This window comes from Neofelis nebulosa, chromosome 3 (assembly GCF_028018385.1).
Source record: "Neofelis nebulosa isolate mNeoNeb1 chromosome 3, mNeoNeb1.pri, whole genome shotgun sequence".
NCBI classification, from domain to species: domain Eukaryota; kingdom Metazoa; phylum Chordata; class Mammalia; order Carnivora; family Felidae; genus Neofelis; species Neofelis nebulosa.
In genome coordinates this window covers 149851863-149877781 of record NC_080784.1, presented here as the reverse complement: position 1 = coordinate 149877781, position 25919 = coordinate 149851863, and the positions used below count along the sequence as shown (strand labels likewise).

At 38.5% G+C, this 25919-nt stretch overlaps 1 protein-coding gene across 3 annotated transcripts; it reads right to left on the bottom strand.

Moving 5' to 3' along the window:
* Positions 1 to 1585: 1585 nt before the first annotated feature.
* On the bottom strand, positions 1586 to 15382 carry GRSF1 (G-rich RNA sequence binding factor 1). 3 transcript variants are annotated; one of them, XM_058722345.1, is made up of 10 exons: positions 14918 to 15381; positions 12297 to 12453; positions 10862 to 11017; positions 10364 to 10507; positions 9539 to 9674; positions 7197 to 7378; positions 5855 to 5976; positions 4549 to 4684; positions 3882 to 3957; positions 1586 to 2966 (listed from the first exon to the last, which is right to left on the bottom strand). In XM_058722345.1, the coding sequence occupies exons 1-9, from the start codon at positions 15269 to 15271 to the stop codon at positions 3908 to 3910; spliced, it is 1437 nt and encodes a 478-aa protein (XP_058578328.1). In that variant the 5' UTR covers positions 15272 to 15381; the 3' UTR covers positions 1586 to 2966; positions 3882 to 3907. The 3 variants fall into 3 exon arrangements, with proteins under 3 accessions (XP_058578328.1, XP_058578331.1, XP_058578330.1); XM_058722348.1 differs by lacking the exon at positions 14918 to 15381 and adding an exon at positions 14625 to 14739; XM_058722347.1 differs by lacking the exon at positions 1586 to 2966 and having other exon boundaries at positions 3881 to 3957; positions 14918 to 15382.
* Positions 15383 to 25919: the final 10537 nt, after the last annotated feature.

Here is a 25919-nt window from a genome sequence, read left to right as displayed (position 1 = left end):
GCTAGTGGAAATGCAAAATGGCACAGCCACCTAGGAAGAGTTTGGCAGTTTCTTACAAACCTAAACATAGTCCTACCATATGATCCAGCAATCATACTCCTGGGTATTTACCCAAATGAGCTGAAATCTTATGTACACACAAAAACCTACACATGAATGTTTATAGCAGCTTTATTCCCTTCCTACAAACTTCAGAGATTCTCTTCTAATCTGCTGAATTGAGGGAAAATGTATTCCTACTACATTACAACATTTTTTTTCAAAGCCCCTGGAACTTAGGCCTGCCTCTACTTTACTGCCGATAAACCATTCTACTCCATAATAAGGTCCTGCCAATTGAATGTGAACCTTTTCACATAATTTAGGGGAAACTCTTAGAACAATGGAATGTTAGTGAATAGGATGTAACTCAAAAAAAAACCTCTCCAAGTGAGAATCTGCTAAGGGACTGTTTATGGCAGAGGATGTCAATAGGGCATGTTGATTAATAACGAGCAAGGCCATTGCCTCAAAAGGGCATGTGGCTGTAAGTGGCCTTCTCCTGCTTCCTCCTCCCTACACCGCAGAGACTTCCAGTCCACAGTGGACAGTCTCCTTTCCTACCTGGCAGAAGCCTTATTCAACCAGGCAGAAGGACAAACACTTTGGGACACTGCTTCATTCTCTCCTATCAGCAGGTATATCAATCAGATCATGATCTTTAGCCATCTCCTCCTGGGTGTCTACACAGAGTCCCCTCCTGCAATTCTAGTAGCTATCTAAAGCAGGATGGGTAACCTGGCCATATCCAAACCTGCTATTTTTATAGCTTTACCACAAAAGAGATTATAAAGACACAAAAGGACCCAAGCAGAAGGGCGAAATTCACTGTCATTACTTCTTTCAATAGCTAATAATAATACACAATCCAGTCTTGTCAAAGTTCAGGAGAGAGAAATATGTCTTTTGATTGGATGGAATAAAAGATTACTCTTGATCTATTATGTGCTTTTCTTCCCCTTCCAGTAACTACATTTGCCGTCTCAGCAATCATTCGTTTACTAGCCTAAATTACAAGCTATCACCTATTCAAGGAAGGAGTAAAGTGTCTGAATTTATAAAATGACTTCCCAAGAACGGCCACCTTTTGTACGCAGTACTCAGTCATTAGTGTGGTAAGATACACCCCTTCATGCTTACCCACCACATAAGCTTTGCTCTCATTCTTTTCCTAGAGATGTGCAAACGAAAATTCATTGGCTTTAAAATATTTGCAAATGAATTTCTCACCAACCCCAATCCCAACAGTTCCTACAGATTTTTTTCATGGCAAATTAGATACCTACTGCTAAACAGAGAGAAAAGATCATATTCTAATAGATCACTCCGCTATAGACACCAGTTCTGATAGCTTGATACACTCAACCATATATGAAAACACATTTCTATTTAAGTAGTAATACTGAAGATGTTAAGATGGTTACTTCAAGCTCATATGATAAAAACACAAATGAAAATTAACAATGTCTTCTTACACTATACCAGGACTTGATGTAACAAAAATATATTTGGTTGATACACACACTCCAAAATAAATACTCTTAGGTAATCTGCAGCCTGAAACAAGCCTTCATTTATTGACTACTTACAGTACAGTGATTTCATATCTTAGCTGGTAATCAAATATGGTTATGTATTAGGTGAGAGAAGGCGTCATCTCTCTTCCAGATATCACCTCTCAGAAATCTGGGCTAATTCAATTTTAAGAACTAGAATTGTATCTCCTGGTAACTATGTGGCAGTCGTCACCCTGAGAACAGGAACAAGGCAAAGAAAGTATACAGGACTTTGATTCTCCTACACAGGTGCACAGAAAGTTAGTTTATTAACGACTACATTTTGAAGCCAGCCATTTTGATCCAATATTTAAATAACAAGCTGTTTAATATTAAGCAGAAGGTACTGTCACAATGTGACAGAAATACAGCTTTATCCATAAACCCTTCACACAATTATACATTAAATGCTATTTTTATTTAAGCAAGGCACCCCTACTTGTTCTAAAATATGGGATATGCTATCCCACTGAAAAAGCAAATGAGGAGACACATTTTTTTCCTCTAGGGAGCTGGTTTAAATTCAAGTGAAGCCATTAATGTCCTTACCAGTCAGGACTGTTCTCTGACATGTCACTTCAGTTTTGAGACTAACACACACCTTATGATTTACCCAAAATCAAAAAACGCTGGGGGTGGGTGTTCAGTGAACTTTTAAGTTGAGGCTAGAATTCTCTCCTTTAGTATTACAGGCACCAATGTCAAATGCCTTTAGCACAAGGCGTAGAAAGGCAAAACATTTCTAAAGACCTAAAACTGCCAAATTGTTGTCATTTACACTCACTAACCTGTGGTACTTATTTTTTGTTTTGATTCTTTCTTTTAAATTTCTACCCCTACCTAAGTAATCTAATACACCTAAAATTAAAACTACTCTGCCAAACCATAATGGTTTGAAGGTCTGAAACCTTTCCCTGCTTTGGTGAGTATTTGGTTAAAAAAAATCAGCATTTCATTCCAAAGAAGTTTTACAATCAGAGCTCTTAATTCATAGGCAGAAAGACAAAACCTCAAACAGATCATCTGCAAAATGGGAGGAATATTTTCAAGGACAGTGCTGAAAAAAAATATGTAGTCTTTACACTGGGTAACATAACTTCTATGAAAACAAAGTGTTTAATCGTATAAAATAAAAACCAGATTTTTAAATCAGATCCTGAAGATTAAACAAAAATGTAAATTTGTGGTTTATTTAATAATTCCAAACTGAAACTTTCCTTTTCTTTTCTAAATAGTCCACTATGTAATTTGTCTTATAAGCAATTAACCCAAAACCCCCAAATCCTTTCTCTAGCAGTTGCTGCTACAAAACTGGAACTTTATACTCCACGTCCAGGAAAGATGTGCAAATGAAATGCTTCCTGTTTCATCCTGAAAATAAAATGAAAAATGTTGGACATTTATGCACAATGAAAAAGTGTTGCCCAAAAAAAAAAAAAAAAAAGCGTTGCCATATCATACCCATTCCCAGACCATTTAAAATGATCAATTCTTTTCTTTCTGGTTTAGTGCAAGTCCATTTGGTGACAAATCCATTAAGTTAAGGACAATTATTAGGCATTAGTGTTTACAGCCTGGTATGAAGACAGTAGATCTTCACAATTAAGCACAAAATACATTTAACATGGATTTAACTAATATCTAACATCACAAGATTGTGGGACTTAATATTCAAAAATAGCCTATGACAACTATAGTAAAGAAATGCTCCATGTATTTCCAAGAAATCATTCTAGTTAACAGTCTCAAATGTACCACTATATACAAAATAATGATTATAATACATTAAAAGATTTTAGGGGGAAATAAAAGATACCACATAACATTTAGTCAAGGGAGGGGACATCAAAACATTTAGATTTGTCATAGGTTAACTATGAAATCATGTACTTCCTAGGACAACCATTTTCATAACACTTTTTTAGGAAAAGAGACAGTGTTACATTAAGTGAACGTAACAATGTACACCCCGATTTCAGAAGAATCATTTTAAACGTCTTAATATCTTAGAAACTGAGAAAATATGTTTAAGTTTTATAGGAAGAAAAACTAACGTAAGCACATTTTCAGTGTGATATAATTAATAGGTATTAAAGGTAAAAATTAATTTTAGGCACATAGATTCATGAATATTGGGAATGATGCCAAAAGATTCTTTGTGATGCTCAATATCATGATTAGTTTGATCATTAAAAAAAAAAAAATGGTTTCCACCATATTATAAATGAGTTAATGCTTAATTTATCAACTGAAAATAATTCCCACAATTGTACCTTTTAAATTTACCTTATTATCTGGAGTCCCTGGAAGTCTTATTTTCCCTTTGGACATGAATTCAGGAACAATTCAATATACCTATGGTCTGAGAATGACAAAAAAAGATTCATTTTAAGAAACTGAAGAGGAAGGGGTGCCTGGGTGGCTTAGTCGGTTAAGCGTCTGACTTTGGCTGAGGGGTCATGAACTCAGGGGTTCATGGGTTCCAGTCCCCTGTAAGGCTCCATGCTGACAGTATGGAGCCTGCTTGACTCTCTCTCTCTCTGCCCCTCCCCAACTCGTGCTTTCACTCTCAAAATAAACTTCAAAAAATAAAATCAAAATCAAAAAAAATAAAGCTTTTAAAAAGGGAGAAACAATACTGCAGCCATTTTCTCATAGTTCAAGACAGCAACTCAAACCCTTTGTCCATTACTTTTCCTAATTAAAAACAAAAACAAAATCTAAAAAACAAGCAAAAAAAACCCTACCTAACTCTGTATAGAAATATGCAGAATTAGCAAACAAATGCTTTTCATTACAATATAGTGTTTTGCCCTTTTTACATTTAATTTAGTAGTATTAACAGAGCAAGTTTACCCAAGTAAAAAGTCTAGGTAAACTCAAAACACAGAAAGGCATTTGTAAGCAAAGACAGACATCCAAAATGACAATGGAAACCATGAGCAGCACTTACGAACATGGGACCGATCCTTGAGCATAGCTGCAACAGCATCCTCATGGGTATCGAAGTGCACATCAGCTTCTCCAGTGGCCTTCCCATTGGAACTGTATTCCATGGTGATCCTAACAGGCTTCAGTGGAGCAAAAAACTAAACAACAAAAGAAGCCAAAAGGAACATAATGGTAGGAGGCCCAATTTCTAGAAGTCTTACGGTTCTGCATTTTTTTCTTTCAGACTCTGATTCATACGCTCAATAAATTTGTTTTTAGGAAATCTCCTTAGGCAACAATGTAGTTACACATCTACCATCTCTTCTGGCTTTTCTGATCCTTTTGGAACTCAAGGTTACATTTCAAATATTTGTTCACTGGAAACGTAAACTATAAGTACACTACACAAAGAATACTCAAACTTTTTTATGCCAACAAGGACTATTTTTATTACTCCTAATTTATCCTTCCCTGTTTCTAAACAGCATCCATCAAATATACTTCATTTCTTAATAAGTCGTTTTTACCATATTTTCATCAGACATGTACCTGTGAATCAGGTTTTTTACCAGCACTACATAAACCACTATCACACTGAGTGTGGTTATCATTTCAAACCAAAGCAACACGAATGTAATACTTTAATGAGATTGTGCAACTTCCGTCTGGTTAAAGATATGACTCCTATCGGGTTTTTTTAAAATAATGAAGACAATTTTGAGGCCCCACCACTAACTGAAGAGTCTAGGCTGGAATCTACCTTACGTATACGTCCTCAAGTTCATGAAGTCAATATAGCTATTGCTTCCTTTTGTTTTCATATACTATCTATTATAAGAGTATTTTTAAAATTCCTTTTCTCCAAGAATTAGGGAATCCTGACGAAGAAGCCTACATGGTTCTAAGCACAGGAACACTAGATTCTTGTTTAGTATATAACTGCCTTGTGACAAATTCCCTCTGAGTCTGTTTCCTAAACTCAAAAATGAATAAGCTGAACCATTTTGGAGAAAACCCACACTTTCCTATTTTGTTTTTTTGTCTGTGTTTATCTCTTTTGGTGTTTTGTTTTTTTCAAACTTTCTTAATTAGAATACTAAACATATACCACATTATTTTGTATCTGTAAAATCCTCTTTATCATTATACATTTGACCTTAATAAAATCCACACTTCTCAGCCTCTACAACAATGGAGATGCCATCTTACTGTCCAAAGATAGTTCAGAAATATGGTATTTTCTTCTCTATCTTTCCCAAATTAATATAAGTTCAATTTTAGAACTTTTGTTCAAATCTATTGAGATTGAGTATCTTACTGCCACACACGTTTATAATGTCTTGAGCATTAGCTTGGAAAGGCAATCCTCTCATGTGGACAAAATGTAGTGAAGATGGGGTTCCAAAATCAACAGCCTCTGGAAGCTTTTCGGACATCTCCTTAGGCAATTCTGGGAAGTGGAACAAAAAGCACTATCAGGAACATAAAGGCTTCAAGGGTTATTAACAGGTTATAATTAGGCATATCTTTATGTCCAATTATTCAATTCTTCTTGAACCAGTAAGAAAGGGCTTTAATTTTATTTTTTTAATTATTTTTTATTTTTTGAGGAGAGAGAGAGAGAGAGAGCACACACAAGCAGGGAGGGGCAGAGAGAGAGAGGGGGGCAGAGAGAGAGAGGGGGGCAGAGAGAGAGAGGGACAGAGGATCTGAAACAGGCTCTGTGCTGAGAGCAAAGAGGCTACAACTCTGGAACCACGAGATCATGACCTGAGCTGAAGTTGGACGCTTAAGTGACTGAGTCACCCAGGAGCCCCAGGAAGGGCTTTAATTTTAAAAGCAAAAATAATCTGAAATGTGTGACACCTAACAAATATCACCTGAACCCCCATGAAGATTTAGTGCAAAGATTTAGTGCCTCAAACTAATACCAGATTACAAACTACAGATTTTTCTATAAGAACAAAGAGAAGAAAAATGATTATGAGTGAAGAAATAGAGGCAACAGAAATTTGGGGGGTTATAGCCACTTAAAAAAGAATAAATATGGTAATGGGATAATCCCATAGCACCAGTTTAAAAAGGATTTATCAAACTTCAGTGTTGCTTAGTGGTCAGGAATCAGAGTAATAATTAAATACAGAGGCAAACAAAACTCTTTAATTCAGTCAACATTTCTGCTCTCTACCCACATCTTTTCTCATCTTTGTTTACTTAAATTTATTTATTTTCAGAGAGCACGAGCAGGGGAGGGGCGGGGGGAGACTCTGTCTCAAGCAGGCTCCACGCTACCAGCGCAGAGCCCAACACAGGGCTCGAACTGACAAACCATGAGATCATGACCTGAACCAAAACCAAGAGTAAGACACTTAACTGACTGAGTCATCCAGGCACCCCTCACCTGTAAATGTTGACATTTTACTTCCTTTTATATTTGTGCCACCCAGCTTTTTATACAGAATCTACAAAAACGATTAAATAAAAAAAACTTTATGAAATAATTAAGCCCTGCTGCACATATTCAAAGTACATACTACACTCAAAGACCGATAAATCTTCAACTCAATTCCTTGGTCCTATAATCTAATAATTTCATACAACATGTTCATAAAAAATATTTTAGTATCACAAGACAGATTCATTAAATCTCAACAGGATGCAGGTCCTTACCTATTTCCTTCTCACTTTCGAAAGCTGTCATGGGTCGAATATCCTCATTTACTTCATGTTCTTCAAAGACCATTTCTGGCTCAGTTATATACTTAGCAGTAGGAGATGTCATTTTCTTTCCCTTATGAGAACCAACATGTGTTCGGACTTCATTTCTTCTGCTTGGAAATATCTCTATATATCTATGTCAAAGCAAAAGTAAACAGGCACAAGCAATGCAAAGTAACTTTAGACTGAAGTCGTTTAAAATAAAACATACATATATAATATTTCCAACACAAAGGTGTTATGAAACACAAGTGATGGAGGAAAAGTAAGATAAGATATAGATATTAGCCCATGAAAACTACTCTCAACAGAACAGGTCACTGCTTCAATCTTTCTCACATCCCTGCCCAAGATAACAGCTTTCTTCATATACATTTTAACAGTATTTTCTTTCTTTTTTTTTAAAAAAATTTTAATGTTTACCTAGTTTTTATATTTTTAATGTTTATTTTTGAGAGAGAGAGAGACAGAGCATGAGTGGGGGAGGTATAGAGAGAGGAACGCACAGCATCTGCAGTAGGCTCCAGGCTCTGAGGTGTCAGCACAGAGCCTGATGCAGGGCTTGAACTCACAAATCCTGAGATCATAACCTAAGCTGAAGTCAGACGCTTAACCAACTGAGCCACCCAGGCACCCTTTAACAGTATTTTCTATTCTGTCTTGCTTCATGAGGACAACTATGCAAAGATTGTGTGTATGAAAATAATCTGGTAAGAAAGGTTTTGTTTTTTATAGTTGGTTATCAATCTCTTGAAGCCTCACAAGTCAATTCTGTGAAAATTAATGATATCTGTATAAGATATTAAAAATCAGGGGCGCCTGGGTAACTCAGCTGGTTAAGTGTCCAACTCTTGATTTTTGGCTCAGGTCATGATCTCATGGTCATGTGATCGAGCCCTGTGCTGGGCTCTGTGCTGACCGTGGAGCCTGCCTAGGATTCTCTCTCGGCCCCTCTTCCAATCGCACTCTCTCTCTCAAAATAAATGTATTTTTTAAAAAATTCACAGTATATGAGGAGTTAACTTCCCCCAGAACGACACCAAGATGTCAATGAGGATTCACGAACTAAATGTCAATTCTGACTTGCTATCTACTTGGCAGTGGGATTATCTATTAAATCCAAGCTTCTGGAACCATCTTGTTTTTTTGTGTTTTTTTTTCCCTCAAGACTGCTTTTCCAAATTAAGTTATCAAGATTGAATTGCAAAAATCATTTGTATTTACAGATCCATAACTATTAGATAGGCACCACTTCTTAATTTATTGAAGAGATTTATACACTGCCATAACATTACCACATAAAAACATCGACGTATTTGTCCTAAGACATACAAGAAAACATGAAGACTACTGAAAGAAAATGGGGGGGAGAGGGTACTTTTTGCATACATATTTTTATCTAAAAATTTAATAAAGACCTTTGAATCAATTCTATACAAAGATCCTGAAATACACAACTTTAAAATGGCTTTTCTTTTTTTTTAAACTTCAAAGCAGCCAAATAAAACAGCCAGAAAGCAGTAAAACAGCAATCTAAAATTTGACACTTTTGAGTACTCTTCCAAATTTGACACAAATGAACCCATCCATCATATGCATTCTAATGTGATATAATATGCAGTATACAGAAACACCTAATACTGTGTCCATATCAAAATGTTAACCTGAATCAAGAATCAAGACTTTAGCTTTAACTTCCAGTTTTCAGGAAATAAGAGAGGATACAAAGAAACTAGTGACACAGTGAAGAACCAATAAGATCAATATAAAACATGAGACACTGTACAGGACGACTGATTCAGTTTATTCAAGTTAGTTCAAGTTAGTTGCATTTAAAAAGGGGAAGAGAATAAAAAAAAAAATAAAGGAGAAGGGAACTTGCCCTAGTTTAAGAGAACTGAAGACATAACAATCAAAATGCACCTTGTGAACCATGTCTAGATTCTGGTACCAAAAAAAAAAAAAAAAAAAAAAAAAAAACACCAACTCAGACATTTTTGGTACAATTAGGAAAGTGATTATGGACTGGCATTAGTAAATAAATTACTGCTAATTTTGTTAGATGTGATAATACTTGGATCACATAAGGTAAGAAAATGCTTTTTAAAGATGCCTACTGAAAAAAACAGATATAATAAATGTTAATAATTTGTTAATCCTAAGTGTCAGGCATTTGTATGTCATCATGCTATTATCTCTGCTGTGTTTAGATAATTTTACAGTTCTATCACAGTGCATTCATAAAATGACCCAATGTATGATACTTCCACATTATTAGAATCTGCTTCACTTACCGGTTACCAATTTCTTCCCTGTGTTTCAAGAGGGCTTGGTTGGCCATTTCTGGTTCTTCAAACTGCACATAGGCTTCTCCTGTTTTTCTTCTCCCTCTGTAGTCCATGACAAAGGTGATGTCTACTATATTCAGTCCTAGGACACCAAAAAATTATTACAAATTAAAGCTAACAGGAGTCTTTTCTATCCTTAGAATATAACACATTCATTCACATACTATTAATTTTTTTGAATTTTATTATTAAAATTTTAGGTATATTTTGCTAGTCTCTAAGCTGAATACATGAAAATTATTATCCAGCTACACCTACACATCTGTATTTCCAGAATGTTTAGAATCCATGCAGTCCATCTAAAACACACAATCTCTCCTCTCTTTTTTTGCCATTAATTGTGTTGTGGGAGAAATAAGAATTTAGACTAACATGACTAATATTGGTACACTTTTTAGAGCTAAAATTAGATGATAATGCTTTTAAACCATATAAATTGTTACTGTCTTAGACAAATACAGCCACTCTTATGAGAGATTACCTTTGTCAATAGTAAAATAAACCTACATGAAATAATTTTGAAATGTGGCATCCACCAAAGATCAGCATGATAGGTCAAAACATTTCTATAATCTATAAACATTGGTAATCTGAGTGAAGAGTTCTCCCCTAAAGAACCAAATATAACTGAATGCAGTTACCTAGGAGAAAAGGTTCATCTAAGATATAAAAGGAAACAACAGGAGGAAAAAACAAGGCATGAACATAATGTAACTGATATACTGATATAAACATGATATAATTCATAAACATGATATAACTGAAAAGCACCTGCAAAGAAGTCTACAATGTCTTTTTCATTGCAACTATAAGGAAGTCCTCTCAAACGGACCACACCATCATTTACCGCAGGTGAAGATTTGACCTGCAGGCTCTTCATTAAGGCGTCCACATCTTCATTGTTTATCTCATAAACTGCAATGTAAAAGCACAAAAAGTACGCAAATTTACATAACAGAAGAACACATTAAAAAAAAAATCACACTTGTTGGGTTATCCAAGAATTTTAAAATAACAAATGATATTTATTGACTATTTACTGTGTGCCAGCTATGACTTAAACATCCCATCTTGTGAGGCAAACTTGGTCAACATCCTCATTTTATAAATAAGAAACTGAGATTATCTCTGTGCTTCATTTTCACAGCCTACAAAAGGGTATATTCCTAACATCTAACTACTTCATTATTGCTAAGGATCAAATGAACTGCCTTAGACAGTACAGGCTAACGTACTGATCGCAAAAAGCCAGAATGTGACTTCACGTACCTTCCACATACCGCTGTCCCATGTACATGCGATGCTTTTCTAAGGCTTTTTGCACATCCTGCTCTGACTCCATTTCAATTAAGGCATCACCCCTTCGTTTCCCATCTCTATTTAAGAGGAAGTGTATTCCATTCTCACCATTGCGAATTCTGCAGTCTGAAAGTATGTGAGTAAAATCAAAACCAGAAATCAAACTTTTACTTCAATTATACATGTCACTAGAATGCAATCTTCCAATTCCAACAACAAAACAAAGCGTGAACCAAAATGCCTATCATATTCCTTACAGAAACCCCCATCACTGAAGGCGTCCAAATGCTAATAAGGTGGATGTCTGGAAGATGTTCCACTTGAAAAGGACAGCAAACCTTAACATATAAGCTTATAATCTCCTGATCATTACAACAGCAAACAAGCTCAACACAGAACAAATTATGCCCTTCCCAATGCTTCTACAATCAGTTTCAAATCACTTAAAAAATTAAAATATGATTAGATTTATATAGAAGTGTTTTCTTTTGTTACAATCGTAACTATAAGAACTCTAAAATGCTGTAAGAATAATGTTGTTACCATAATTGATTGTGCCCCCTTTTCATTACCAAGGAAAAGATCCCCATACTGCATACTTATAATGGCAACTAGTTGAAGATGTAACTGGCTTCATAAAATACTTGACCCACTCAATGTTATGCACATGAAAGTACACAATATATTATTATATGATTTTATAACATTTAAGGGGGCATCTTCTAAAGGTCTTTTAAGAGGAATATTAAAAATCACAGTCAGGGGCGCCTGGGTGGCTCAGTCGGTTAAGCGTCCAACTTCGGCTCAGGTCATGATCTCACGGTCTGTGGGTTCGAGCCCCGTGTCAGGCTCTGTGCTGACAGCTCAGAGCCTGGAGCCTGTTTCAGATTCTGTGTCTCCCCCTCTCTCTGCCCCTCCCCTGTTCACACTCTGTCTCTCTCTGTCTCAAAAATAAATAAACGTTAAAAAAAAAAAAAAAATTTTTTTAAAAATCACAGTCAGATACAGAACTTAAAAACTAACTGTAGATATGTAAACATTCCAAAAATGTTATTAAGGAAATTATATCGCTTGACACTAAGTGATCCTGTATTCTAAATGTATGTGTTACATATAAAGAGCTACCGTTAACAGGTTTTGCTTTTTGAACTTCAGAGAAAACTGGTTTCTACCATGTAGTTTGAACACCACATTTTTTAGTTGCATTTAAAGTCCTTAAACCTGGCATATGCCACAAATGGTACACATGGTGTTACTTGGTATGATATGAAACCAGTCAGAACTAGACAATTCCCAAATATCAAATAAGACGTCTATAGCATAGCTTAACTTGGGTTTTGTGAGACTACCTGTCTGAGTAAAAACTCAGACAAAATTACATATTTCAAACATACATACAATATACCTGAGAAAAAGTTAACCACATCTTCTATAGTGCACGACCACGGCAATCCTTGAGCTCGAATGAGATAAACATCATCCACTTCTTCTCCTAACTTGGACGAAGCCAATTCATACTCAGGGAGAGGTGGAAGGTCTTCCAGGTAGGTCGTTTTGGACTCCTTCCAAGAAAAATGGAAAAATGTAAAAATACTTCTCTGACAACCTACTTAGAAATTGTTTATTCCTGCAAACTAACACTCCGAATGTTATTCTTAGGAGACAGTTACTATTTCAGAGGCAAGAAATAAACTTCCCCAATCTAACCCATCCTATTTTGGCTTAAATTGTATACTCTAAAGCAACATGCAGGTATATCCCAGTGATTTGGCAGGACATAAATTTTATTCTGGGCTTGTTTTTAAATTCATCAGCCCCAATAACAATAGTATTTTAGTTAAGGGAGGACAAGAAGAGTCCCTTCAATCTGACAAATACAAGTGCCTCCTACTCACCATGTGCCATGTTAGGCCCTCATCTCAAAAAGCTTACCATCTAAACTAAGACAAGCATTACAAGACAAGATGCTTTAAGTGCTGTAATTAAGATATAAGATTATTAGAGGAATTCAAAACAGAGCATTAACAGAAGAATCAAGACATAATATACGATGGGCCTTGAAAGGACAGAATTTTGACAGCCATATATAAAAGATAGGGCATTCCAGTTTGAGAGGTGAGGGGAAGAAGCAGCATGAACAACAGTCCATTTGCAAACCTGCAATAATCCCATTTGGCTAAACTGCAAGGGACAATTAGGAGCCAAAGAAGATGAGCTGGCAAAAGGAACTTGGTACCATATAGCAGAGGCACCTGAGTGTCAAGCTCAATGTGTTCCCTTAACCTGGTAGGCAAAGGGGAGTTAATAAAAGACAGGACTGGGTAAAACAAGACAGCAGGAGGCGTGTAAAGATTAATCTGTCAAATGGCAAATCCGACCAACTGAATAAGGGAAAGATCATAAAAGGTGACAGTAGTATAAGGTGACAGAAACCTGAGACATACCCAAAGAACTCTATTTTACAATACTAAGCAAAAGCTGGAATTTAATAAGATTCCAATAAGCACTACAACCATAACCAGGAACGACAACTGAAATTTTAAGACTTGCACTCTACTGGCCTAAGGAAAGAGATTCCTTTGGACCATCCCACGTTTACATTAAGACTTACGTCTAACTGCAAGAAGTAATGATAAATGTAAACCTCTAGCAGAAGTCTCTTACATACTTAATAAAAATGCAACAAGCACAATTATCAATGTGGAAAGACAACTCAGGTTTTAAGACAAGTGACTTGCACGCTCTCGGGCTAAGGAGATACTTCACTCCTCTGTATGTTCTCCTCATTTTCATGAAGACTTACATAGAATTTTAAGAAGTCAATGATAAATGTAAGCACAGTGTGTAACAACACTAGTAGAGGCTCAACAGATACTATAGTCAATTTCACAGAAAAATAATCAAGAGAGTAGCCAGCTGGCAAAGGCTTATTAGAGATAGTTTGTGTTTTTTAATAAAGGCAACATTCCCCATTTTCCCAGAATTCCACAAGCATCACAAGCTTTTACGAAAAGGGCAGCACAAAGTACTGGGCCAGGATTCAAATCCATTAGCTCAGCCACTGGCAGACAGAAGCCAGGCTGATTAGCCTCCCAGTTTCCCTTAAGTTCAAGGAGAAGCACAAACTGAATTAGATAAATATGATCCAAGGTATCGGGAGTGGGTAGTCAAAACGTGTGCTGATATTTCCCAGACGCCACGTTAACAAGCAGAAAAGAAAGCTTCCTACAAGGCACAAAATATTTGCAATCCGAGTTCTTAAAGGACACACACTGACTTTAAAAAAGAAAACACTGTAGCCTCCCTCCTGGGTCCCCAAGTCTTGGCTTTACCCCTAAGCGTCCCCTCTTCCAGGTCCCCTCCCCCAATATTTCAGTCTCCACACCGTCCTCCCGTCGGCGGCGACCCATGGTCCCAAAGGACCTTCGGCTAGAGGAGGTGAAGTGCAGAGGTGACCTTCAGTAAACTGGGGCAGCCCGCCTTTCCCCAGGGACACGAGGGAGAGGGGAGCGCTGGCGACGAGGCTCCTTCCCCACGAACCCAGCCCACGTAACTCTGTGCGTGAACCTCCCCATCAGCAGGCTGCGAGGCGCACCAGGGCCGCCTAGGCCTAGTGCTCTGACTGCACGGAAACTCCCAACCCTCCGCGGGTCCAGCCTCCCAACTTCACCACCAGCTGGCGGAGAGCGACAGGGATGCGGGGTGGGGGCATCAACAGCCTCACAAAACCTACCATGGGCCGGCGGGAAACAAGGCCTCAACATTCACCCCTAGCCACACTTACACTGCCCAACCGACCAGAGACTCGAGAGAACAAAACAAGGAGAAAACCCGAGGCCTGGGAGAGCGTCCCTTGTTCTGGGGCCCAATAGGAGGACTGGGCGGGCGGGGGTAAGGGGGGGAGGGTGCGCGGCGCGTGCCGCGGGTCCCCGGGCGTGCACGAGAGGCGCACGCGGAGGGGCGCGGGAGCGCGTGCGCGCGGCCGGGAAAGGGTCCCGCGCGCGGCCCCTCGCTGCGCCCACCTACCTGGCTGTAGCTCCGCGCCGGGCCCGCGGCCGCCGCCAGCGACTGCGGCAGCAGAGGGGCACGCAGGGCCGGGTAAGAGGCCGCGGCCGCGGCGGCGGCGGAGGCGGCCGCGGGGGGTGGCCCCGCCAGCCTCCCGGCGGGCGCAGGCCCGGTCTGGAGGCCCCGCGTGTGAGAGGCGGCGGCCGCGGCCGCCCCGAGCAGCAGCAGCAGGCGGCGACGGCCCGATACGCCCGAGGGGAAGGAGCCGGCGGCCGAGTAGAAGGGCAGGCAGGCGGCGCCGGTGCGCCGACAGCTGCTGCAGTTGCAGCCGCAGCCCCGGAGCAGCGCCCCGAGCACCCAGCGCGTCCCGGCCATGGACTCCGGAGGCGGCGCGGGGCCTGGAGGCGGCTGCGGCTGCAGCGCGAGCGGAGGGGGAGTGGAATCCAGGGCCGGGGAGGGGGTGCCAGGCACATGCGCCGCCGGCACCCGGGGCAGCAACGAGTCGGGAGGAGGCGGAGGAGAACGCGCTGCTCCGCCCGGTCTCCGCCCTCGGGGCGGGGCTGCCGGAGGGTCGGGAGGGGCCACGGGGCCTGGGTCCGACCGCCGGGTTGTTCTTTCCTTCGATGGAAACTGAGCCCCGAAGTGGACGAGGCGAGGCGAAGGCCTTCTTGCTCTGGGGAAGGCCGAGTCGTGGAACGCCAGCTTGGCGACGCCCCAGCACCGTCCCCGAAATGCGTGACGTGAGGGGCAACAGGGCCGCTTCTGGGAGGAATTGTGCTACTCGGGTTATAAAGAGGTTGGTATAATATCGGAGGAGGTTTAGTACACCCTAAATTTGAGATCTGTGCCAAAGGCCAACTTTCTTTGTTTTTTTTAAAGTTTATTTATTTATTTAGTTTGAGAAAGAGAGAGAGCAGGGGAGGGGCAGAGAGCGGGAAAGAGAATCCCAAACAGTCTCCGCACAGTCAGAGCAGAGCCCGACTTGGGCTCAAACCCACAAACCCTGAGATCTTGATTTGAGCAGAAGTCCACTCAGGTGCCCCCCCACAACTTTCTTTTCAAAAGGAAGTGTATAGATACTTATCTGCTGATAATGTATATAGCAAAAATAAAGCCTCCTGTAATAAGTTAGCGTGTTCACAGGTGGACAGGCAGAGGTTTGCAAAAGGACTGGTTGTGAAGTTTTCCTCCTCCAGAGTCCAGGATCCATCACAGATTATTAAGCAAAAGGGAGTTCTGAGAGTTAAAAAATAAAAAAAAATAAAAAAAAAAAAGGAAACTCTGAAAGATTTAAAACTGTTTATTCAAGAAAATCTCAAAGTATAATAAAATGGCAGAGGGGCGCCTGGGTGGCGCAGTCGGTTGGGCGTCCGACTTCAGCCAGGTCACGATCTCGCGGTCCGTGGGTTCGAGCCCCGCGCCAGGCTCTGGGCTGATGGCTCGGAGCCTGGAGCCTGTTTCCGATTCTGTGTCTCCCTCTCTCTCTGCCCCTCCCCCGTTCATGCTCTGTCTCTCTCTGTCCCAAAAATAAAAAAATAAATAAAAAAATAAAAAAACGTTGAAAAAAAATAAATAAATAAATAAAATGGCAGAATTTCAGAAATTATCAACACTTTTCAGTCTTGTTTTATCTATCACCACCACGCCCAATTTTTTTTTCTTTGCTGGAATATTTTAAAGCAAACCCCAAGGATCATGTCAATCACCCTTTCAGTATTCGTCTGAATTCACAGTCCGTGAACATGTTAGGGATTCTGCCCATATTTACTCTTGCCTTCATTTTGTTAATAGCTGAAGCCATCCTCCATAATACACAAATCTGAATGGATTAGCAATCTCAATGCATAGAATGAAATTTTGCAGATTATAATCAGGAGTAACACCCAATATTTAACACTTACTAAAATAGAACATAAGGGAGAATAGAAACTAATTTTTAACAATTATTCATTTATCTAATAATCATTAAGTGTTTTTTGTGTTCTGGGCATGATGCTATGCCCTATGCAGTCAGGGATATAATAAAAGGCTTACAGACCAAATATCAAAGTGATGGTTAGATTTATATATGTGTAGATAATATAAAGAGAACAATAAGTTTTGTAAATGGACACTAATGACTTACGGAACACCAGGTTTTTATTTTTATTTTTTTAAGTTTGTTTATTTTGGGAGAGAGAGAGCACAGGCAAGGGGCAGAGAGATAGGGGAAAGAGAGAATCCCAAGCCGGCTCCACACTGTCGACGCAGAGCCTAATCCGGGGTTCGACCTCACAAACCATGAGATCATGACCTGAGCCAGAGCCAAATGCTGGATGTTCAATCAACTGAACTACTCTGGAACCCAGGACCCCTGGAACACCAGGGTTTAAAAGTTGTATTAAATATTATTTTAGGGGCACCTGGGCAGCTGACTGGGCATCTGACTCTTGATGTGGGCTCCAGTCGTGATCTCACACTTTGTGAGTTCGAGTGGCAAGTCTGTGCTGTCATCACAGAGCCTGCTTGGGATTCTCTGTGTCCCTTTCTTTTAACGTTTTTTTTTAATTTATTTTTGAGACAGAGAGAGACAGAGCATGAACAGGGGAGGGTCAGCGAGAGGGAGACACAGAATCTGAAACAGGCTCCAGGCTCTGAGCTGTCAGCACAGAGCCCGACGCGAGGCTCAAACTCACGGACCGCGAGATCATGACCTGAGCCAAAGTCGGCCGCTTAACCGACTGAGCCACCCAGGCGCCCCCGTCTGTGTCCCTTTCTTTCTGCCCCTCCCCTGCTTGTACGGCGCTTTCTCTCTCTCAAGAATAAATAAATAAACATTTTAATTAATTAATTAATTAATTAAAATAAAATAAATAAAATTATAACCCAAATACGTATAGCACTTTCTAGGACTAAACTTTTATCATGGAAATGAAAAGACTTTTGGACAAATAATTTACACTGAGGGACTTGACTAGGGTAGTGATGATGGAAGTGAAGAGGGAAGATTTGAGATTTTAGAAGGTAGAATCAACAGAATTTGAAGCTACATTAGAGAGGGGAATATTGTTTTCCATAATTTTATTGTTATTTGGAGTTGGGAGAGATGGGTGGGGAAAGTTTAGAATTCAATGTAGAGATATTGGAAGCAAGTCAACCCCATTTTGTGTTAAGCCAGAGAAATCTGTCCTAAAAATATTCATTTGGGGGTTGTCAGTATAAATGAAACTGCTGATTTGGATGAGATTGTTAGGATCAAGGTTAGAGAGAGAAGGCCTAAAAAGAAGTGAGATACTACAATATTGAATGGCCTGTAGAGGAAAATGAAGTTGCAAGAGAGAAGGATCAGTAAGAGAATTAAGAGCAAGTTAAAGAAAGCCAACGGAGTATTTCTGAAAAGAAGTAGGGAGTATTCACCAGTGTCAAGTCCTTACTAAGATCGTTACTTACCTGTCAAATGAGATGAGAACAAGAAAAAAGTATCTTAGATTTAGTGCTATGGGAAGCCTTCAGGAATCTTGTGTACAGTTGTTTGGAGGGGTGATAGCAGAGGCCAGAATAAAGCAGGGATGAGGAAATGGAGATAGAAGTCCAAAATAAGTTTGATTTTGTAGGTGAAAAAGGGGTAAGTCAGTAAAGGAAGTATAGCTCAAAAGTGCATTTCATTTTGCTTTGTTTGGATTAAATTGGGTTCGAGTAGAACATGTTGAAATGATGTTGGGCAAGGATTCAGTCGATAAGGATTTAATAGAGTAACCAGGAGAAATTGGTTGAGAGGGTTCCTAGAAGGGTGAAAGGGACTAGGCATCAAAGGCATCAAAGCTCTGGTGCAGAGATTAGCTTTATATAGAGGAGAGTTCCTCCATGGTTTCTATCATAAAGCATATTGTTCTTTGGGTATGGTCATTTAACACTTATTATAGTACTATTTACCGAGTAGCATTGACAGAGTGTCAACCTACTTCTTTGACAAGAATTTATGAGGTAGAGCTAGTCTAATTTGGTGGAAGGAAACACTAGATTTAGGAGAGAATAAGGAGGACAGAAAAACAGTCATCTCTCATTGCTAGGAAAGAATTTACAAAAGAAGTCCTCTTAACTCTAAAGAGCACATTATTGTGAGCTGGGAGAGGAGCTGGAAGAGGATGATTGTTTGATTACTAATAAATAACTGAAGGAACACATTCTCTGTGCCCCTCAATTCTTGGAGGTGAACATACTTTTCTTCTGATATGCAATGAAGTGGAGTTAATCTTAAAGGTCCCACCCCACAGCCTTCTTTGCATTTGAAAGGAACAAAAAAATCATGAACCAAGGATGTCAATAAGCCTAGGGTGGCAAAAGGAAAAGGGATGGAAGTGAAGTACCATAAAGAAATGGTGCCCATTTGTGTAACCTGTGGTTAAGATGCTATTCATCATCCAAGATTAAAGGAAGAAGTTTATTACATTGACTAGATGCAAGAGAACTTCAGGAAAGTTACTTCCAAGGAAAGACGAAGAGGTGCATTTTATCACCACTATCATTGCTTCATTCTTTTATCTGACAAGGAAAATTGATCGACTGGAGCCACAAACTCAAAAATATGTCTTTGCTGCAGTGATGTGTTTCTTGCGTCTGCTTTGTCAATTGACACTACTAACAAGTCCATGCTAAACAATGTTTAGGTCTCTCCCATAGATTGCATTTGGAAAACCATTCCGCCAAGAAATAAAATATACCCATTTATGCTCGGCACGTGACAGACCAATACACTTCTAAATACTACAGTTTCTGCACTTGTTAAAGTTAGCTTGTTAAGATTTGTCTCTAGAAAAGAAATTTGTTGTTTAAATGAAATGTACTATCAAGAAATAGTAATATAAATAAAAATAAGAGTATGATTTATATTGATAATAGCCCATTTTTCCCATGTCAAATATGAACAAGACTGGAAATGTGACCTATATTCCTGAGGGAGCTCTCAGAACACATTGTCAACACAGTTGACAGGAACTGTTTATCCAAATAGATGAGGTGGTTACAAAACTGAATTCTATGGGAATGACGAGATGATACTACTGCGTAAAGCTCATTGAGGATATTTAGAAAGAGGAATGATGGAATAGAGCACCTCTGGCCATATATACATATATATACACATATGTGTGTATATATACACACACATGTGTATATATATGTATATATATACACACACATATGTATATATGTATATACATGTGTGTGTGTATATATATATATGTATATATATATACACATATATGTGTATTTTTTTTAAGTTTTTTATTTATTTGAGAGAGAAAGAGTGAGAGAACACTAGCGGGGGTCTCAAACTCACAGTGTGAGATCATGACCTGAGCCGAGATCAAGATGCTTCATTGAGCTACTCATGCACCCCGCCTCTGGCCATATTTACAAAGATAAGGTGGTAGTGGTTTTTACTAGTCAGCTAAGGAGAAGTAATCACATCAACTAGCTGTTCCTAGGAGGGCAAAAGCTAGGGTACAACCAGAGCCCAGTCTCTGAACATCAAATGACACACAAGATACTAAATAACCAAGAAGCCTTTGTTAATAGGCATCATTCTGAACAATCACCTCTTTAAAATAGGTAATACATGAACACAGTGTTTAAAAAACAGTCAAGCCATGCAAGATTATATATACACATATGCATATATGCACACACACAGAGTAAGGTAGCCTCTAGCCACTCCTCTCTAGTCATCTGCTTCTCAAAGATGTTGTTGTGTATCCTTTCAGAGACGGTTGGTGCAGTTTCCTCACTTCTAAATTTGGTAATTCTGCTGTATTTGGGATTTTGACAAGTTTTCCACCTGCTAAGAGAATATTCTGAAGCCAGTGTGTTCCTAAACTGAGAGCTAACGGAAAAGGAAATGCAAGAGACCAATGAGATCCTTGTCACAAGAAACAAAGGACACTGGGGAAAAAAAGGTATGAAAGGAAAAGGTAAATCAGCAATGATATTTGTAGAATAATGTTTCCCTCTTTAACAACATAGCTTAATTAGGAAAAACATAAGACTTCAGAGTCACATTCTCATAAAATTCTGGCTATGTCACTGTCAAGCTGTGTAACTGGTCATTACTCAATCTTTGAGCTTTGCTTTGCCAAATTGTAAAAATAAAGGTAACATTAACTATCACATAGAGTTGTGAGGTATCTACTACTTAGGAAAAACCTAGTAAGTCGTGTGTTTTTATTTTCTTAGATACTGTTTAAAGGAAATGGTTATTGTTGTATTTTAATTGTTTCTTCCCTCTGATTTTACCTCAGGATTTATTTATGTTTTTAATCAAAATGTAATTGTCATATAACTACTTCAATATGTATTTGTTAATAATGTATCTAAGGATTTAAATTTATTTATTTGTTTATTTTTAATTCCAGTATAATTAAGATATAGTGTTGTATTAGTTTCAGGTGTACAATAGAGTGATTTGACAATTCTATACATGACTCAATGCTCATTATGATAAATGTATTCTTAATCTCCTTTACCTATTTCACCCATCCCCACCCACCTCCTCTTTGGTAACCATTACTTTGTTCTCTACAGTTAAGAGTTTGTTTTTGTTTGCCTCTTTTTAAATGTGTTTATTTGTTTTGTTTCTTAAATTACACATATGAGTGAAACTATATAGTATTTGTCTTTCTCTGACTGACTGACTTCACTTAGCATTATACCCTCTAGATCCATCCATATTGTTGCAGATGGCAAGATTCTATTCTTTTTTATGGCTGAATAATATATTCCATTGTATATGTATACCACATCTATCTATTCATCTATTGATGGACAATTGCATTGCTTCCATATCTTGACTATTGTATATAATACTGCAATAAACATGTATATACATGTTTCAAGACCTATCTGGACTAATGATGGAAATCCTGTTTTCCTGAAAGTGCCCTCTATAAGCCTTATGGCAGTCCTGGACATAGGCTGCAAAGTAAAGGTCAAGCTAAAGGAGCCAGCAGACATGTATTAGAAGTAAAGACTTTAACCCAACTTGTTACAAACTGGGGAAATATCAAACCAAAAAATAATTTTACTGTATCAGAGAACATAAAGTCTTTGAGATAGAAAAAAGTTTTAAGGTTATTGAGAGATTCTGATCCAATATTTGAATCTTGTTTACAGCATCTCTGCCAAGTGGAGATACATCCCATGTTAAATAACTCTAGTGAGAATAATCCACTATTTCCTTAGAAAGGTCACAGACATTTACTCTAATTTTAAAAAAGAAAAACAAAAAACAAAACCAGCAAGGTTTATAGGGACCTGCAAGTCTAGATTCCAAGTTCTATCCCCATTTTCCATTTTCACTGGACTTCATTTTCACTCTCTTCCTCAAATTCATCTCCATATAGTGATTTACATATAGGACTGAGTTTATGGGAAGGCTGCCTTTTAAAAAGTTTTTATTTATGGGAAGGCTGACCTTAAAGGAAGCTATTCTCTAAGAAAGTCATTTTGGGGGCCAGGAAGCAAAGTTTCCCCACCCTCAACCACCCCCACCCCAACCTATCATAGACTCTCACATCACACCATTAGCATTTCTGAAGAAATGACACATTAAACTAAGTCACACTAGGGTGTTAATGACATATCAGATAGATTTTATCCTGACGTTTGGGGACCCTGGAAAGTAAAGAACCACTAGCAAAGGAAAGAGCACTGAAGTGAAGAAGAGAAAAGCAACACTGAGGCAAGATGAGCCAGTTTCCCAGTGGTCCATGGACAGAGATACTTAGTTGATTACATGTGAAGGACCTGGAATTTGTTCAAAATACTGTTTCTAGGATTCCTCCTTGTATTATTTTGTCTCAGTAGAACTGGGGTGAATTCTTGGGCAATTCTGATACTCAGCTAAATTTAGGAACTGCTAGCTATAAAGCCACATTAAAAAACACATACATACACAAAAACAGAAAACAACATGACCCCCACTTCGCATAAAAACACAAAGTCAATGTCCCTATTCTGCCTAGGGCCATCTTGGTATGTTTATACAAAGCTCTTGTTCTAAAGTCTCTAAGGTAAAGGTTATGGGGAGAGTCAATAGCACATTAGGTAGCTGATGAAATGTGCTACTGACTTTTTTAAAGTTTCTAAGTTTACTTAAACAACAGTAGGTTTTCAACCAGCAGAATACGCTGATGAATATAAAATACGTAACATTTTGCCTTTAAAACTTCTTTTGGCAGTTGCAGGATATGTCTCTAAGGATGAGAGTTTTATGAATTTGTAGCAAACACTAGGTCATTGGGCCTCAAGATAGCTTTGTGAATCAAGTGGCAAGTTTCAGCTCTGATTTCTCTTTGGGAAATGGACAAGGAGATAAAAATGCATTGCTATAATAGTGCAATGACAAAAAAAAATGTTCTCACAATTATGGTTGAAGCATTTAAGTCAAAGATATAACAATAATTAGCATTTGTTTAGCATTTTATAGTTTATAAAACTCATTTGCATATTTGATTCTTCTAATAATTCTGTAATATAGGTAGGATACGTGTTGAGATACCAATTTTATAGGTGAAGATTTCTCAAAACCCAAAGTTTGAGGGAATTTCCCAAGGTTTATAAGAGTATTCTAAGTTTTTAAAACAATTCCAGGTATGAGCCAGAATGTCATAAACTGTTTTGTGTTTTCTGAATAATTTGAGTTTATTAATTCATACAAAGAGTTGTTTAGTTACTCCTGGACACATGTAGTAAATAATAATAGAACTATCTTTAATGAAGTTGGAGCACATACTCTGAGCTAAGCCCTGCGTCAGGTGTACAAATTACCTCCAACCCTCATAACAATGCTACAAAATGTTACCTTACTTTGCAAAAGAGGAAATTTAGACTTGGAGAGACTAAGTAAGGCGCCCAATGCTTAATAACTAACAAATTGCAAAGACAGCATTCAGACTCTCATCTTTTTGATACCAAAATTATTTCATTATACCTTTCTTAAATGATTATAAGGACGTTTACTTACAATCATCAATTTTTAGTCACTTCAGAATTACTCAAATTACCTGTAACGCTAGTTCATTCATTTATACAACCACACATGCTGAAAACATCCCCCCACCACACACACACACACACACACACATGGCTTATTTCTAGGGTCTAGGCATTAGATGGGTGCTGCATATAAAACAGAGGAAAAATATCCCCATATGGAATTTGTAGTCTAGCCTGGGAAATGTATCAGTGAATAAATAACCAGAATATAAAGTGATGAATACTACTTAGGAATCTCTGCCTAAAGCAAATACCAGGAAGTCATCACTGCCTTAGCTGTGTACTAAGTTTGAGTATGTAAAATAGTAAATCACAACCCTTAGTGAACAGCATTTAATTGATTTAATATTATATAATATGCTTGTAGGTGATGAAAAAAAGTAGACTTTTAAGAAATCCTTTTCCTTTTCGAAGTGAAAATTCCAGAATAAACTCAAATAGTTGGTAAATGCTGTAAAGCCTTCAGAAGTTTGTATAATTACTGATTTGGCTAGAGTAATTTTCTCAGTTTAATAATTATGACTATTACAGTCCTGAGTTTTACTCCCGGTCATGCGGTTGTAGCTGGTATTTATAACTACTATCAATTCCATAGTTCCTTTGCCCTCTGCAAGCTTCTTACCTGGTCATGGTCCCTTGCCTGGTAGGGTGACCCGAACCTTCATCTCTGAAGTGTGTGGATCATTAATCCTACTTGAACTCAGTTGTTGTAGTTCCTCCCTTGGCTTAAATCACCTGACGTGGGAAGAGTAAGAGCATGTAAAATGGAGACCTTCCACAATCCAAATGTACTCTTCCTTATCCCCAGTGTGCTGGAGTAACCCAATTTCCCCTTGGTAGTCAGGATCAAATCACCACACCATGAACAGTAAGTAACTACCTGCTTTGCCTGTTGATTGATTACCATGAGGAGCCCAAAGTAAACAGATAGCAGTCTCAACTTCCAGCTTAATGGAGCCATTCTTGTGTCCTCTGGTGAAAACATTCCTCCATTTAGAACTAAGACCTGTATACCACCAGAACCCAAAGTCACAAGAAGCAAAAAGTTTGCTAGTGGATCACTAGGGGTAAAAATGGGAATGACTCCTTTCATTATATATGAATAATATATACAATATATTATTAACATAATATTATATATGTAACATACATATATATTAATAAATATATATATGTAATATAATATATATATAACATAATAATGAAAGGAGTCACTCCCATTTTTACCCCCTTTTATTCCCAGACCCATGAATTCTGTCTATAGGAGAAAGCACCACATACATTATCTGATTTAGAACATATACTGCATCCTGGAGGATGTTGCCTCAGCTGCACAAAGTATGCCATATGTTACTTAGCTGGTACCATATCTGAGTCTTTAAAAAGCCAATCCACCATTCTTTCAAATCTGTGGCTTTAGGGTGATGGGGGATAGAGTAGGATTGGTGAATTCTATGAGGAAACTACCATTACCACACTTCATTTCTATACAAAGACTTCCTTCATCAAAAGTGATGCTGTGTGGGGGCGCCTGGGTGGCTCAGTCGGTTGAGCATCCGACTTCAGCTCAGGTCATGATCTCACACTCCATGAGTTTAAGCCCCGCGTCGGGCTCTGTGCTGACAGCTGGGAGCCTGGAGCCTGCTTCAGATTCTGCATCTCCCCCTCTCTCTGCCCCTCCCCTGCTCATGCTCTGTCTCTCTCTGTCTCAAAAATAAATAAAAACATTTAAAAAAAATAATTTTAAGTGATGCTGTGTACAATACGATGACAGTGGATAAGCCACTCTGTAAATCCATGGATGGTGGTTTTGGCATAAACTTTATGTACAGAGAAGGAAAATCTATATAGAGATTAAGTGTCTATTCCAGTGAGAACAAAGTGCTGGTCTTCCCATAGTGGAAGTAGTTCAACATTATGTTGATAATAACCTATTCCAGCTAGGTGACAGATCCTCCTCAAGGAATGGTTCTGTATAAGGGCCTCAATTTAT

Bases quoted from the DNA above. Each gene is read 5' to 3' on its own strand.
- GRSF1 (XM_058722347.1), bottom strand. From the start codon at position 15,271: ATGGCCGGGACGCGCTGGGTGCTCGGGGCGCTGCTCCGGGGCTGCGGC. The intron at 11,018-12,296 runs GTATATTGTATG...ACATACTTTCAG, and splicing joins TGTGGTTAACTTTTTCTCAG to ACTGCAGAATTCGCAATGGT. The intron at 10,508-10,861 runs GTACGTGAAGTC...TTTACATTGCAG, and splicing joins GGGACAGCGGTATGTGGAAG to TTTATGAGATAAACAATGAA.